Source organism: Lolium rigidum, chromosome 1 (assembly GCF_022539505.1).
Source record: "Lolium rigidum isolate FL_2022 chromosome 1, APGP_CSIRO_Lrig_0.1, whole genome shotgun sequence".
Taxonomy (NCBI): Eukaryota; Viridiplantae; Streptophyta; class Magnoliopsida; order Poales; family Poaceae; genus Lolium; species Lolium rigidum.
The window spans coordinates 238337051-238353290 of record NC_061508.1 but is presented as its reverse complement, the minus strand read 5'-3'; the positions used below and the strand labels follow the sequence as shown (position 1 = coordinate 238353290).

At 44.7% G+C, this 16240-nt stretch overlaps 1 protein-coding gene across 1 annotated transcript; it reads left to right on the top strand.

Annotated features, from left to right (window-relative positions):
• Positions 1–1276: 1276 nt before the first annotated feature.
• Positions 1277–4564, top strand: LOC124656412. Its single transcript, XM_047195167.1, has 2 exons — positions 1277–1362; positions 3955–4564. Exon 2 carries the CDS (start codon positions 3956–3958, stop codon positions 4562–4564), a length of 609 nt encoding a protein of 202 aa, XP_047051123.1. The 5' UTR covers positions 1277–1362; position 3955.
• Positions 4565–16240: the final 11676 nt, after the last annotated feature.

The following is a 16240-nucleotide window of genomic DNA, read 5'->3' as shown; positions in this document are numbered from 1 at the left end:
TCCCCATCGCCATCGAGCCTCAAGCAAAACCCTAGCCTCCCTCTCGCTGCGTCGCCGTCTGAGCACGGGGATGGAGCCGCCGTGGCGCCCTCTTCCTCCTCGCTGAACCGGAGCTGGAGCTGCTCGAGAACGTCGCCGCCGCCAAGACGTACCTGGAGCGCCGCCGTGCACGCCGACGACCTCCGCTTCGCCCCGCCGTCGTCTCCATCCTCCCCAACCTTCTCCCTTGACGTGGTGAGCCTCCGTCCGAGTTCCCTGTCGTTCTCCCGTTCATCTCTTCGATTTCTCGCGCTGACGCCGTCGTCCGCATCCGATTCCGCTGATCGCCGCTGCAGCTGGTCGTGTGTGCTGCCAGAGCTTCAACAGCGTCATCTTGGTCGGGGTTCGTCTGGCTTCGTTCAAAGGGCCGAGCCTCTCTCTTCAGTCATCAATTGATCTAGCGGCTTGCCTGTTACATCGGCACAAAGGTGAGGCTCGATTTGTTGTCTGTCACCGGCGCAAGGTGCCCTTTTTATTTCTGTGCAGTTCTGAAATCCGATTCAGTTAGCTTCTGTCGATTATTCAGTTAGTCTTTAGTTAGTTCCACCTTGCTGTACCCTGTAATTCTAAACGTGCTGCAGCTCCACTTTGATGGTGTCGCTGTTCTGGGTTCCCAGGAAGCACAAATGTTCTTTCTTTCTACTTCCCAGCAGTCCAAAGTCCAAATCCCAGGAACGCTGCAGAAAGTTCAGTTTTGGTTGACACCTTCAGTTACCTGTAGCGCTCACAGTACTACTGCTGTGTTTTCCTGTGCTCGTTTCAATCGAAAACCCAGCCAAACGGTGGTGCCCTTGCTTGATACTCAACAGGTCCAGGATCAATTCCTCCGACCTGGACAAAACAAACCATTCTATTTTGCTCCCTGGTGTCCAAATGCAGTTTAAAATTGATCTTCTAAACTGTGTATTTATATTCGATGACAGGGTTTTGAATTACTTTAAAACTCATCCTGTTACAATTTATTCTTGAATAAATAATTTGACCAAGTAATAAAAACAGATTTTATAATTTAAAATTTGCATCATAGACCTCTCTATTTCTGCCGGATGGTTAATTCCATGATAAGTAAACGATATGTGCGGGCAATTATTAACTATCTTGTCTATCAGATTGCCCCACTTAATTTTGCTAAGCATGGTCCCTCTTGCATATCACATGACATGCATCATATTGTCGCATTTCATTTCTTGTATTGATTATGTACTCTCTCTTGTATGTGTGTTTGGTTCTTCTCGTTAGACGCCGGTACCGAGGAGTACGGTGAGGAGTACGACTACTACCCTGAGGAGGATCGTGCCGGTTTCTCTTCTTCCGACTTGACAGGCGAGCACTTTTCCCCGCTACCTATTTTCTCGCTTTTGCCTCTTTACCTTATCGCTATCCCGGTGTGCCGTTCTTGTCACGTATCCTATCGCATGTCACCTATTGCAAGCCATAGACCCATACATACGTCCTACAGCTCGTTGCTTGGTTACGAGGTCGGCCATGCGAGTCGTAGGCTTGCTTAGTACCGTTGATATATATTGCTACTATTATCGTTGTCGACGATCGTTATCTAGGTGGGTTATATCTCGTTGGGGGTTTTTCCCATATACATGCTTATGGTTATATCTGTTCGATAAGTTCACACCTTACTTATTCATGCTAATAATAAAATTGCTAAGTAGAGGCATCGGTGGGTCGGCTGATTTTCGTTTTGAACACGGCTCACTTGTGTCCACTAATATCTTAGGATCCCGAGTTCTTGTTATCCGATCCAAGGCCGAGCGCACTAACCATACGTGGGGTTCGGTGGGGCCCCTCGACCAATTCTCGAACTCGCTTCCATTGTCCAAGTGCCACAAATAGTTTCTTTGCGTTTATTTTGGTTCTTGTGGGCGTGCAAGCTAACTATTACTTTGGGAAGCCATGTGTGCCTTGTAGCCCTTGTTTAACTTTGTTGCACGCACACATAGGTGAGATACGATGTCAAGCGGTATCCGAAAGAGTGAGGTCATCGGTCGGCTCCCCGAGTGAGCTCGATCCAGTGTGCATCTCCTAGGAACCGACTTGGCCGTAGACTCAAACAAGTCGGGTCCGTCTCAGAGATTCGGCCGGACTCTTGACACGGGTAAACTTAGTTAGGTGGCTTCTTGGACTTGGTCTGTGGTGAAGGGAGAGGTAGTGTTGTGATACTCTGCTTTGATCCAGTAGGGTTGACCGAGCGTATGAGACCGATGAGTGCACCCCTCGCGGGTTACAATCTTTTCGAAAAGCCGTGTCCGCGGTTATGGACGACTTGGAGAAGTGTTACTTGATCATAGACAACTTTCACCCTTTATCTGCTAATTAACTTGCGTAGTAATTAGCAGAATTGTAATAAAAACTGGTTTAAACTGTAAACCGTGTGAGTGCCTTTGCATCTTCTTCCTGTAGCATGTAGAAGGGGGAATGCATCGGCTGAGTTATGTTTGCAGAGTTTTAGAACTGTTAGATGCACGCTCTCTTATCTATATCTTGCAGACGGAAAGTTGAGAGTGTCTCTATATGTTTTAGTGCAAGCTTTGCTGCCGCTAAACCCACCATATAGCCGGCGAGCGCAGCCAATATTCTAAGTCTCGCTGGGTACGCGCCTTGGTACTCACCCTCGTTTTTCCTCTCTTTTTCCGGCAACCGTTGGCCCGATGTTTGCAGGTACGGCAGGTTTTGAGTATCCGCCTGGACACTACTTTGTGGACTACGCTGAGGACGACTACGTCGAGTAGAGAGGACGCTCCTAAGGCAGCAGCCTGGGGCTTGCTGGATATGGATCCGACTGCTTTATTTATGGACTCTTAGTCCCATTTGCATCTTGTCTGTACTCAGACGTATATTCGCTTCCGCATGATGTATTGATGTATTGTTGGGACATGTGTCCTCTGAGTGTTATTTGCTATCTTGCTCTATGAGCGTTGCTATATACTTATTTCACTCTTTTGTGTCGTAGAGTTAATGTCTGTGATATCATCTCGTGATGCTATGCCCTTGTAACTCGTGCACCGTGCGTGTTTCATATCGAGTGCACGGAAGGCGAGACACCTAGGCCCGGATGCGTGTACGCGAGGGGCACTAGTTCCGCGTCCGTATTCCTACTCCTAGGGTCAACGGCTTGGTACTCCGACACGGATACGTATTCACGAGGGGTACTAGTTCCGTGATGCGTATCTAACTTCGAGGCCGACAGATTTGGTATCAGAGCATGGACTGCCTTTTAGGAGCCCTTGCAGCGGACGTAGTCGTGTCTAGAACTAATACTTTGGTAGCTATATAGGAAAATTTTATGCGCGAGAGTAGGATTCTTTTTATTTCTTACCCCACCCACCCTCCCTCTGGTAAGGAAGTGTAACGGATTTTACTCTCCTCTTACCTAAATTTTCACCTAGGATTTCACGTCTTCGGGTTTCCGTAGTACCATAGATTGTTGTGTGGTTTTGTGTTGAGAAAAATGTTGCTTCGATCCAATTCCTTTGTTACTTCATCAGTCATGTTTTCGTTGAAATTCTTTTCTAGCTTGTTGGCATAATCATGTTAACTGGTTGTTGATTCCGGTGCTAATATCGAGTTCTTTTCTTCTACGGAGTTATTCCTATCAAGTTAATGTTTGTGTTGTTCATCTTCCAATAAACATAACTTGGGTCGTGTTGACACTTGCCAATGTTAAAAACTTCAGTATAGCTACATACCACTGTCTTGCGAGATTTGTGAAGTATTGTTTTGCTATCGTTTCTAATCTTCAATATGTTATGGCTAGCTCTTGTGTACTTGAATTCATGTACCTTGATGATACCTATGTCATATTCATGTTTCTATCTTGCAAGTTGAAGTTTCTTCTAATGTACTTATGTTGGATTTTTATCCTATCGTGTACTAATCTGCAATCTTGATGTTTGTCATCAGGATGCCTCCAAGGCGCGCACCTCCGCCTCCTCCACCTCCACCTCTGGAAATTGGGCAAGCTCTGCTGAATGTGACTCAGATTCTAGCGCAGTTGGCCCAGAACCAGGCGCAGAACAATGAAGGGAATGGCCGGGTCACTATCAGAGAGTTCCTTAATCTCAACCCGCGCACCTTCGACACTCCACTGAAGCCACTAGATGCAGATGATTGGCTTCGTGAGATGAACCGCACCCTCAACACTGCGCGTGTAGCTCCAGCAGACAGAGTTTCCTTTGTGACCTTCCTCCTGAGAGGTGAGTCTGCTGCATGGTGGGACAGCTACCTGGAGAGGAGAGATCCAGATGTTGAGACTAGTTGGGATGACTTCCAGGCACTTTTCAGGCGTCACCACATTCGTGATGGTGCCATGGACAAGATGCGTGAGGAGTTTCGTAGGCTCACACAGGCTGATATGGATGTGGAAACCTACAGCAGAGCCTTCACCAACCTTGCTCGCTATGCAGGTGATGAGATCTCCACCGATGAGAGGAAGCAAGACAAGTTTCGCGAGAGGCCTCAACCCTACGGTCAAGTTCGCTATCAACCTCGATCAAGTGCGAAACTTCGATGAGCTTGTTGATACGACTATCAAGGCCGAGAGCCGGTAGACGAGGAGTTTGAGCAGTCAAGGAAGCACTCTCGTGACACTGGCTCTTCTTCGACACCAGCTATGCCACCTCAGAAGCGCAGAGTTTGGTTTCCTGACACTGCTCCACCAGCTCCACGGTCCTTCCACTCGAGACCGCCTGGGTTTGTTCCCCGCCCACCCACCCCTCAGTTTGCTCACAGGCCAGCACAGTTTCAGCACAGGCCAGCTTTCGCTCCTCAGCAGCACGGAGGTTTTGTTCAGCAGCAGAGGCCAGCTTTGGGTCCTCCTCAGAGACAGTTTGCTCCTCGTTCTTCTTCAGTCACTTGCTACTCTTGTGGTCAGCCTGGGCACATTTCTCGCAACTGTTTTCAGAAGCAACCACTACCTTCTCCACCACCTCGTTCTTCTTCAGCACAAACGATGGTGCGTGCTCCTCCTGCACCCAAGGCTTTCAACTCTAATAATAAGCCTGGTCGTGTGCAAGTCAACAATGTTACCGCTGAAGAAGCCGAGAAGGCATCAGACGTTGTGCTTGGTACCTTACTTGTGAACTCTTTTCCTGCTAAAGTTTTGTTTGATACTGGTGCATCGCATTCTTTTGTTTCTCAGAGTTTTGCACAAATACATGATCTATCGTGTGTTCTCTTGGAGAAAAACATCACTGTCAACTCTCCTGGAGCTCGAATGATGTCTTCCATGATAAGCCATGGCAATCAAATTCTTATCGGAGGCCACTTGTTTTTGGCTTCACTCATTCTCCTCAACAGTGCCAGCATTGATGTGATCCTTGGCATGGATTGGTTGGCAGCTAACAAGGCCAAGATTGACTGTGCCACTAAGTCTGTTTATCTTCAACATCCTTCTGGCCATATAGTCTATTCTCCAACTTCAACAATGCAAGTGTTCTCTCTTGAAGCAAATCCTTTACCTTCAATTGAAGATGTTCCGGTGGTTTGTGACTTCCCCGATGTCTTTCCAAATGAGCTTCCAGGAATGCCACCGACGAGGCTGTTGAGTTTGTCATTGAGCTAGAACACAGTACGACTCCTATCTCCAAGAGGCCTTACAAGATGGGTCCAAATGAGTTAGCTGAACTCAAGAAACAACTTGATGAGTTGGAAAAGCTTGGTTTCATTCAACCTAGCACTTCCCGTGTGGGTTGCCCCACCATCTTTGTCAAGAAGAAGGATAAAACTGATCGCTTGGTGGTTGACTACCGCCCTCTCAATGAGAAGACGATCAAGAATAAATATCCTCTTCCTCGCATCATTGATCTCTTCGACCAACTTGCGGGTGCCGTTGTGTTCTCTAAGATGGACTTGAGAAGCGGCTATCACCAAATAAAAATCCGCAAGGAGGATATTCCAAAAACGACTTTCACCACTCGCTATGGCTTGTATGAGTACACGAGTCATGTCCTTTGGCCTCACTAATGCTCCGACAACGTTCTCTCGCCTCATGAACTCAGTCTTCATGGAGTATCTTGACAAGTTTGTGGTGGTCTACCTTGATGATATTCTTGTCTATTCCAAGTCTAATGAAGAACATGAAGAGCATCTTCGCCTCGTCCTCACCAAGCTCCGCGAGCATCGCCTTTATGCCAAGTTCTCCAAGTGCGAGTTTTGGCTTCCAGAAGTCGTCTATCTTGGGCATGTCATTTCTGCAAAAGGCATAGCCGTCAATCCTGAAACAGTCAAGGCAATTGTTGAATGGCTTCCTCCGAAGAATGTCAAGCAAGTGAGAAGTTTCCTCGGTTTGGCTAGTTATTGCCGCCGCTTTGTTGAGAACTTCTCCAAAATTGCCAAGCCTCTCACGGATCTTCGAAGAAAGACAAGAAGTTCCTTTGGACTCCGATGTGTCAAGAAAGCTTCGAACTCCTGAAACAGAAACTCACTTCAACTCCAGTTCTTGTTGCTCCAGATACTTCCAAGCCCTTCCAGATATTCTGTGATGCCTCTCTTCAAGGTTTGGGTGCAGTTCTCATGCAAGAACGTCAAGTTGTAGCGTATACTTCTCGTCAGTTGCGCAAGCATGAGTTGAACTATCCCACTCATGATCTCGAGCTTGCAGCGGTTATACATGCTTTGATAACTTGGCGTCCCTACTTGTTGGGCAACCGTTGTGAAATCTTCACCGACCACAAAAGCCTCAAATACATCTTCACTCAACCCAATTTGAACATGCGTCAAACGAGATGGATGGAGACCATCAAAGACTTTGACTTGTCTATCTCCTACACTCCTGGCAAAGCAAATGTGATGGCTGATGCGCTGAGTCGCAAGGAATATTGCGATAATCTCATGGTGAAAGAAGCACAACCTCTTCTTCATGAAGAATTCCAGAAGTTAAATCTTCAAATCGTTCCCCAAGGCTTTGTTGCAACCTTGGTAGTTGAGCCTACTCTTGAAGAGAAGATAAGAAAGGCACAGTTGGGTGATGCCTTAATCGAGAAAATCAAGGAGAATATGCATCAATCAAAGTACAAGGCTTTCTCTCTTGATGATCAAGGCACTGTGCTCTTTGAAGGGCGCATGGTTGTTCCTAAAGTCGAAAGCTTACGAGCGTTGATAATGAAAGAAGCTCATGATACTCCCTTGTCTATCCATCCTGGAAGCACCAAAATGTATCACGATCTAAGGTCAACATTCTGGTGGACTAGAATGAAGCGTGAGATAGCAAAGTATGTCTCTGAATGTGATGTTTGCCGCCGAGTCAAAGCTGAATGTAAAAGACCGGCCGGTGTTCTCCAACCCTTGAAAGTTCCGAGTGGAAATGGGATAAAGTCGAGATGGACTTCATCACCGGCCTTCAGAAGTCCCGCAAGGGCAATGATGCAATCTTCGTTGTGATTGACCGCCTCTCTAAGGTTGCTCACTTCCTTCTCGTCAAAGAAACAATCTCTCGCTAGTCGGTTAGGCGAGCTCTACACCACTAGAATTGTCTCTCTTCATGGTGTTCCCTTGGAAATAAGCTACGATCGTGGAAGCATCTTCACTTCTAGATTTTGGGCAAGCTTTCGAAAGCTATGGGAACAACTCTTACGTTCGAAGCACGGCTTATCACCCTCAAACTAGTGGACAAGTTGAAAGGGTAAATCAAATCCTTGAAGATATGCTTCGTGCTTGTGTGATCTCCTTCGGCATGAAATGGGAAGAATGTCTTCCATATGCTCGAGTTCTCCTACAACAATAGCTATCAATCCAGGTCTTGGCATGGCACCATTTGAAGTTCAATATGGTCGCAAGTGTAGAACGCCTCTAAAGCTGGTCGAGCCCGGTGAAAGGAAACTCTTTGGTCCTGATATTGTCAAAGAAGCTGAAGAACAAGTCAGAATCATTCGTGACAATCTGAAGATAGCTCAGTCTCGTCAGAAAAGCTATTATGATAGCAAGCATCGTGATATGGTCTATAAGCCTGATGATCTGGCTTACCTCCGTGTGACTCCCATGAGGGGTACACATCGCTTCGGTATCAAGGGCAAGTTGGCTCCAAGATACATTGGTCCTTTCAAGGTTCTTGCAAGGCGTGGTCAAGTTTCCTACTTGTTAGAGCTTCCACCAAATCTCTCCAAAGTGCACGATGTGTTTCACGTGTCACAGCTCAAGCAATGTTTCAAAGATCCAGGCCGTGCGATTGATCACGAGTCTATTGACCTTCAAGAGGATCTTTCCTATCGTGAGCATCCGGTTCGCATTCTTGATGAAGCCGAAAGGAAGACGAGGAACGAGTTCGTCAAGTTTCTCAAGGTCCTTTGGTCTAATCATTCCGAGAAAGAAGCAACTTGGGAACGCGAAGATCTTCTCAGATCCGAGTATCCCGCTCTCTTCACATCTCCTTAGGAATCTCGGGGCGCGATTCCTTCAAGGGGGGGCGAGTTGTAACATCCCAAGTGAGCTACCCTTTTAGTTTGCAAGTTTGTGCATCATATTGCATTCATGCATCTCATCATGTCACTTTTGGTTCTTATAAATTGCATTCGGTTTTATTTTGCATTTCATCTTTTATGTGTGATTTCTATCTCTCTTTGTTTTACCTCTATCTCACTTGAGATGTTCCAATCTAAAGCCTGCCTATCCTATTCCTAATACTTGACCACTTTCAAAAACGTCATGCCAAAACTTCCATTCTTATGGGTTATTATTATTACCCCTCTCCTATATCTTCTATTTTATAATTAATCAATATAATAAATATTTTTGCAATGGAAATGGTTTTGTTTTGGGTACATATAAGAAAAACTACATTAGATAAAAAACTATTTATCAATCTCTGTCTTCCTCTCGTCTTTCTGTTTCACATTCCAAACTTGTTTTCAAAATAAAATAAAATAAGAGAGGTTTTGGAAATAATTGAAAAGAACAGAAGAAGCCCACCATCTTACCTGGGTCGTTCCTGTGCCTAGACCTCCTTTTCCCAGCACGTGAAGACCACGCACGGAGCTGCTTCGCGTGTTCGTTTTTCCTCCCAGGCCACCTGCTCTGTTTTCCCCATCGCCATCGAGCCTCAAGCAAAACCCTAGCCTCCCTCTCGCTGCGTCGCCGTCTGAGCACGGGGATGGAGCCGCCGTGGCGCCCTCTTCCTCCTCGCTGAACCGGAGCTGGAGCTGCTCGAGAACGTCGCCGCCGCCAAGACGTACCCGGAGCGCCGCCGTGCACGCCGACGACCTCCGCTTCGCCCCGCCGTCGTCTCCATCCTCCCCAACCTTCTCCCTTGACGTGGTGAGCCTCCGTCCGAGTTCCCTGTCGTTCTCCCGTTCATCTCTTCGATTTCTCGCGCTGACGCCGTCGTCCGCATCCGATTCCGCTGATCGCCGCTGCAGCTGGTCGTGTGTGCTGCCAGAGCTTCAACAGCGTCATCTTGGTCGGGGTTCGTCTGGCTTCGTTCAAAGGGCCGAGCCTCTCTCTTCAGTCATCAATTGATCTAGCGGCTTGCCTGTTACATCGGCACAAAGGTGAGGCTCGATTTGTTGTCTGTCACCGGCGCAAGGTGCCCTTTTTATTTCTGTGCAGTTCTGAAATCCGATTCAGTTAGCTTCTGTCGATTATTCAGTTAGTCTTTAGTTAGTTCCACCTTGCTGTACCCCGTAATTCTAAACGTGCTGCAGCTCCACTTTGATGGTGTCGCTGTTCTGGGTTGCCAGGAAGCACAAATGTTCTTTCTTTCTACTTCCCAGCAGTCCAAAGTCCAAATCCCAGGAACGCTGCAGAAAGTTCAGTTTTGGTTGACACCTTCAGTTACCTGTAGCGCTCACAGTACTACTGCTGTGTTTTCCTGTGCTCGTTTCAATCGAAAACCCAGCCAAACGGTGGTGCCCTTGCTTGACACTTAACAGGTCCAGGATCAATTCCTCCGTTCTGGACAAAACCAAACCATTCTATTTGCTCCCTGGTTCCCAAATGCAGTTTAAAATTGATCTTTTAAACTGTGTATTTATATTCGATGACAGGGTTTTGAATTACTTTAAAACTCATCCTGTTACAATTTATTCTTGAATAAATAATTTGACCAAGTAATAAAAACAGATTTTATAATTTAAAATTTGCATCATAGACCTCTCTATTTCTGCCAGATGGTTAATTCCATGATAAGTAAACGATATGTGCGGGCAATTATTAACTATCTTGTCTATCAGATTGCCCCACTTAATTTTGCTAAGCATGGTCCCTCTTGCATATCACATGACATGCATCATATTGTCGCATTTCATTTCTTGTATTGATTATGTACTCTCTCTTGTATGTGTGTTTGGTTCTTCTCGTTAGACGCCGGTACCGAGGAGTACGGCGAGGAGTACGACTACTACCCTGAGGAGGATCGTGCCGGTTTCTCTTCTTCTGACTTGACAGGCGAGCACTTTTCCCTGCTACCTATTTTCTGCTTTTGCCTCTTTACCTTACTGCTATCCTGGTGTGCCGTTCTTGTCACGTATCCTATCGCATGTCACCTATTGCAAGCCATAGACCCATACATACGTCCTACAGCTGTTGCTTGGTTACAGGGTCAGCCATGCGAGTCGTAGGCTTGCTTAGTACCGTTGATATATATTGCTACTATTATCGCTGTCAGCATCGTTATCTAGGTGGGTTATATCTGTTGGGGGTTTTTCCCATATACATGCTTATGGTTATATCTGTTCGATAAGTTCACACCTTACTTATTCATGCTAATAATAAAATTGCTAAGTAGAGGCATCGGTGGGTCAGCTGATTTTCGTTTTGAACACGGCTCACTTGTGTCCACTAATATCTTAGGATCCCGAGTTCTTGTTATCTGATCCAAGACTGAGCGCACTAACCATACGTGGGGTTCAGTGGGGCCCCCTCGACCAATTCCTGAACTGCTTCCATTGTCCAAGTGCCACAAATAGTTTCTTTGCGTTTATTTTGGTTCTTGTGGGCGTGCAAGCTAACTATTACTTTGGGAAGCCATGTGTGCCTTGTAGCCCTTGTTTAACTTTGTTGCACGCACACATAGGTGAGATACGATGTCAAGCGGTATCCGAAAGAGTGAGGTCACTGGTCAGCTCCCCTGAGTGAGCTCTGATCCAGTGTGCATCTCCTAGGAACTGACTTGGCCGTAGACTCAAACAGCTGGGTCCGTCTCAGAGATTCGGCCGGACTCTTGACACGGGTAAACTTAGTTAGGTGGCTTCTTGGACTTGGTCTGTGGTGAAGGGAGAGGTAGTGTTGTGATACTCTGCTTTGATCCAGTAGGGTTGACCGAGCGTATGAGACCAGTAGTGCACCCCTGCAGGGTTACAATCTTTTCGAAAAGCCGTGTCCGCGGTTATGGACGACTTGGAGAAGTGTTACTTGATCATAGACAACTTTCACCCTTTATCTGCTAATTAACTTGCGTAGTAATTAGCAGAATTGTAATAAAAACTGGTTTAAACCGTAAACCGTGTGAGTGCCTTTGCATCTTCTTCCCGTAGCATGTAGAAGGGGAATGCATCGGCTGAGTTATGTTTGCGAGTTTTAGAACTGTTAGATGCACGCTCTCTTATCTATATCTTGCGGACGGAAAGTTGAGAGTGTCTCTATATGTTTTAGTGCAAGCTTTGTCGCCGCTAAACCCACCATATAGCCGGCGAGCGCAGCCAATATTCTAAGTCTCGCTGGGTACGCGCCTTGGTACTCACCCTTGTTTTTCCTCTCTTTTTCCAAGAACCGTTGGCCCGATGTTTGCGAGTACGGCAGGTTTTGAGTATCCGCCTGGACACTACTTTGTGGACTACGCTGAGGACGACTACGTCGAGTAGAGAGGACGCTTCCTAAGGCGACGACATCGGGGCTTGCTCGGATATGGATCCGATCGCTTTATTTATGGACTCTTAGTCCCATTTGCATCTTGTCTGTACTCAGACGTATATTCGCTTCCGCATGATGTATTGATGTATTGTTGGGACATGTGTCCTCTGAGTGTTATTTGCTATCTTGCTCTATGAGCGTTGCTATATACTTATTTCACTCTTTTGTGTCGTAGAGTTAATGCTGTGATATCATCTGTGATGCTATGCCCTTGTAACTCCGTGCACCGTGCGTGTTTCATATCGAGTGCACGGGAAGGCGAGACACCTAGGCCCGGATGCGTGTACGCGAGGGGCACTAGTTCCGCGTCCGTATTCCTACTCCTAGGGTCAACAGCTTGGTACTCCGACACGGATACGTATTCACGAGGGGTACTAGTTCCGTGATGCGTATCTAACTTCGGGGGCCGACATCATTGTATTGAAGTACGAGAGAGAGATTAACCACATAGCTACCGGTACAGCCCTTAGCCTCGGGGGAGAACTACTCCCTCCTCATCATGGGAGCAGCAGCGTTGATGGAGATGGCGGTGGTGTCGATGGAGATGCCTTCCGGGGGCAATTCCCCGTCCCGGCGGCGTGCCGGAACAGAGACTTCTGTCCCCCGAATCTTGGCTTCGCGATGGCGGCGGCTCTGGAACTTTTCTCGTATCGTGGCTTATGTTTTTAGGGTTTTCACGTCACATGGAGACTTTATAGGCGAAAGGGCAGTGTCGGAGGGGCACCAGGGTGCCCTCACCACCAGGTGGCGCGGCCAGGAGTGGGCCCGCGCCCAGGTGTGGTGTGGGGGCCCCCTGGCCCATCTCTGGCCCCTCTTCGGTGCTCTGAAAGCTTCCCGGGAAAATAAGGTTCTGGGCGTTGATTTCGTCCAATTCCGAGAATATTTCCTTTGTAGGATTTCTGGAACCAAAAACAGCAGAAAACAGCAACTGGCGCTTCAGCATCTTGTTAATAGGTTAGTGCCAAAAAATGCATCAAAACATCATAAAGTGTGAACAAAACATGTAGGTATTGTCATAAAACTAGCATGGATCATAAGAAATTATAGATACGTTGGAGACGTATCAAGCATCCCCAAGCTTAGTTCCTACTCGCCCTCGAGTAGGTAAACGATAACAACAAATAATTTCTGAAGTGACATGCTACCAACATAATCTTGATCAACATTATTGTAAAGCATATGAGATGAATGGAGTGATCTGAAGCAATAGATTGCTAACAAAGAGATAATGACTAAACAAATGAATCATATAGCAAAAAAATTCATGAATAGTACTTTCAAGACAAGTATCAAAAAGACTTGCATAAGAGCTAACTCATAAAGCAATAGATTCAAAGTAGAAGGCATTGAAGCAACACAAAGGATGATTAAGTTTCAGCAATTGCTTTCAACTTGTAACATGTATATCTCATGAATAATTGTCAACATAGAGTAATATAACAAGTGCAATAAGTAAACATGTAAGAATCAATGCACACAGTTAACACAAGTGTTTGCTTCTAAGATAGAAAGAAGTGGGTAGACTGACTCAACATAAAGTAAAAGAATGGCCCTTTACAGAGGGAAGCATGGATTAGTATTTTTGTGCTAGAGCTTTTATTTAAAAAACATAGAAACAATTTTGTCAACGGTAGTAATAATTCATATGTGCTATGCATAATACTTCCTACAAGTTGCAAGCCTCATGCATAGAATACCAATAGTGCCCGCACCTTGTCCTAATTAGCTTGGATTACATGGATTATCATTGCATAACATATGTTTCAACCAAGTGTCACAAAGGGGTACCTCTATGCCGCCTGTACAAAGGTCCAAGGAGATCAATTGCATTTGATTTCTCGTTTTTAATAGATCTCAACTTAAGACATCCATACCGGGACAACATAGACAACGGATAATGGACTCCTCTTTTAATGCTTAAGCATTCAACAACAAATAATATTCTCATAAGAGATTGAGGATGAATGTCCAAACTGAAAACTTCCACCATGATACATGGCTTTGGTTAGCGGCCCAATGTTCTTCTCTAACATATGCATCCTCAAACCATTTGATCATGATAAATCACCCTTACTTCAGACAAGACAAACATGCATAGCATCTCACATGATATCCAACAAAGGTAAAAAGTTGATGGCGTCCCCAGAAACATGGTTACCGCTCAACAAGCAACTTATAAGAACTAAGACACATAGCTACATATTCATCACCACAATAGTTTTTAAGCTATTTTCCCATGAGCTATACATTGCAAAGACAAAGGAATGAAATTTTAAAGGTAGCACTCAAGTAATTTACTTTGGAATGGCGTAAAAATACCACATAGTAGGTAGATATGGTGGACACAAATGGCATGGGTTTTGGCTCAAGGTGTTTGGATGCACGAGAAGCATTTCCTCTCGGTACAAGGCTTGGGCTAGCAAGGTTGTTTGAAGCAAACACAAGTATGAACAGTACAGCAAAACTTACACAAGAACATATTGCAAGCATTATAAAACTCTACACTGTCTTCCTTGTTGTTCAAACACTTTTACCAGAAAATATCTAGACCTTAGAGAGACCAATCATGCAAACCAAATTTCAACAAGCTCTATGGTAGTTCTCCACTAATATATTAAACTACATGATGCAAGAGATTAAACATGATCTATGAGAGCTCAAAACAATTGCCAAGTATCAAGTTATTCAAAACCATATGAAGCATTTTCTGATTCCAACCAAATAGCAATTAACGAAGCGGTTTTCAACTCCGCCATGAACATTAAAAGTAAAAGCGAAGAACACTAGTGTTCATATGAAAAAGAGGAGCGTGTCTCTCTCCCACATGAGCATGAATTTATTCAGAGGATGAAAATAAAAGCACACAGACGCTCCAAGTAAAGTACATAAGATGTGATGGAATAAAAATATAGTTTCACTAGAAGTGACCTGATAAGTTGTCGATGAAGAAGGGGATGCCTTGGGCATCCCCAAGCTTAGATGCTTGAGTCTTCTTAAAATATGCAGGGATGTACCACCGGGGTATCCCCAAGCTTAGACCTTTCACTCGTCTTGATCATATTGTATCATCATCTTCTCTTGACCCTTGAAAACTTCCTCCACACCAAACTTAAAGCAAACTCATTAGAGGGTTAGTGCATAATCAAAAATTCATATATTCAGAGGTGACATAATCATTCTTAACACTTCTGTACATTGCACAAAGCTACTGAAAGTTAATGGAACAAAGAAACCCATTCAACATAGCAAAAGCGGCAATGCGAAATAGAAGGCAGAATCTGTCAAAACAGAACAGTCCGTAAAGAAGAATTTTCCAGAGGCACTTAACTTGCTCAAACGGAAAAACTCAAAACTAATGAAAGTTGCGTACATATCTGAGGATCACGCACGTAAATTGGCAGATTTTTTTGATTTTTCTACAGAGAGTTCTACGCAAATTCGTGACAGACAGAAAATCTGTTTCTGCGCAGCAATCCAAATCTAGTATCCACTTTACCATAGAGACTTTACTTGGCACAAAAACATGATAAGGAGAGGTTGCTACAGTAGTAACAACTTCCAAGACACAATAAAACAGTAGTAAAATAAACACATGGGTTATCTCCCAAGAAGTGCTTTCTTTATAGCCATTAAGATGGGCTCAGTAATTTTAATGATGCTCTCATGAAAATAGAAAATGAAGCAAAAGGAGCATCAAGAAGAAAATTCAAAACACATTTAAGCTTAACCCACTTCCTATGAAAAGGAATCTTGTACATAAATAAATTCATGAAGAACAAAGTGACCAGCATAGGAAGGCAACACAAGCGCAATTTCAAGATTCTCAACATAAAGTGGGGAAACTTAATATTATTAAGATGCATATAACCATGTTTCCCTCTCTCATAATAACTTTCAGTAGCATCATGAACAAACTCAACAATATAACTATCACATACAACATTCTTGTCATGAGCTACATGCATAAAATTATTACTCTCCACATAAGCATAATCAATTTTATTAGTTGTAGTGGGAGCAAATTCAATAAGATAGCTATCATTATTATTCTCATCACCATAATCATCATATATAGGAGGCATATTGTAATCATAATTAATTTTCTCCTCAATAGTAGGTGGACTGAAAATATCATATTCATCATCGCAAACATCATATATAGGAGGTAAAGTATCATCAAAGTAAATTTTCTCCTCCATGCTTGGGGGACTAAAAATATCATGCTCCTCAAAACCAGCTTCCCCAAGCTTAAATTCTTCCATAGCTTTAGCAATAATGGTGTTCAAAGAGTTCATGCTAATAACATTGCTACAACTATTTTGTAAACAAAGTTCCATGGGTTTTTTAA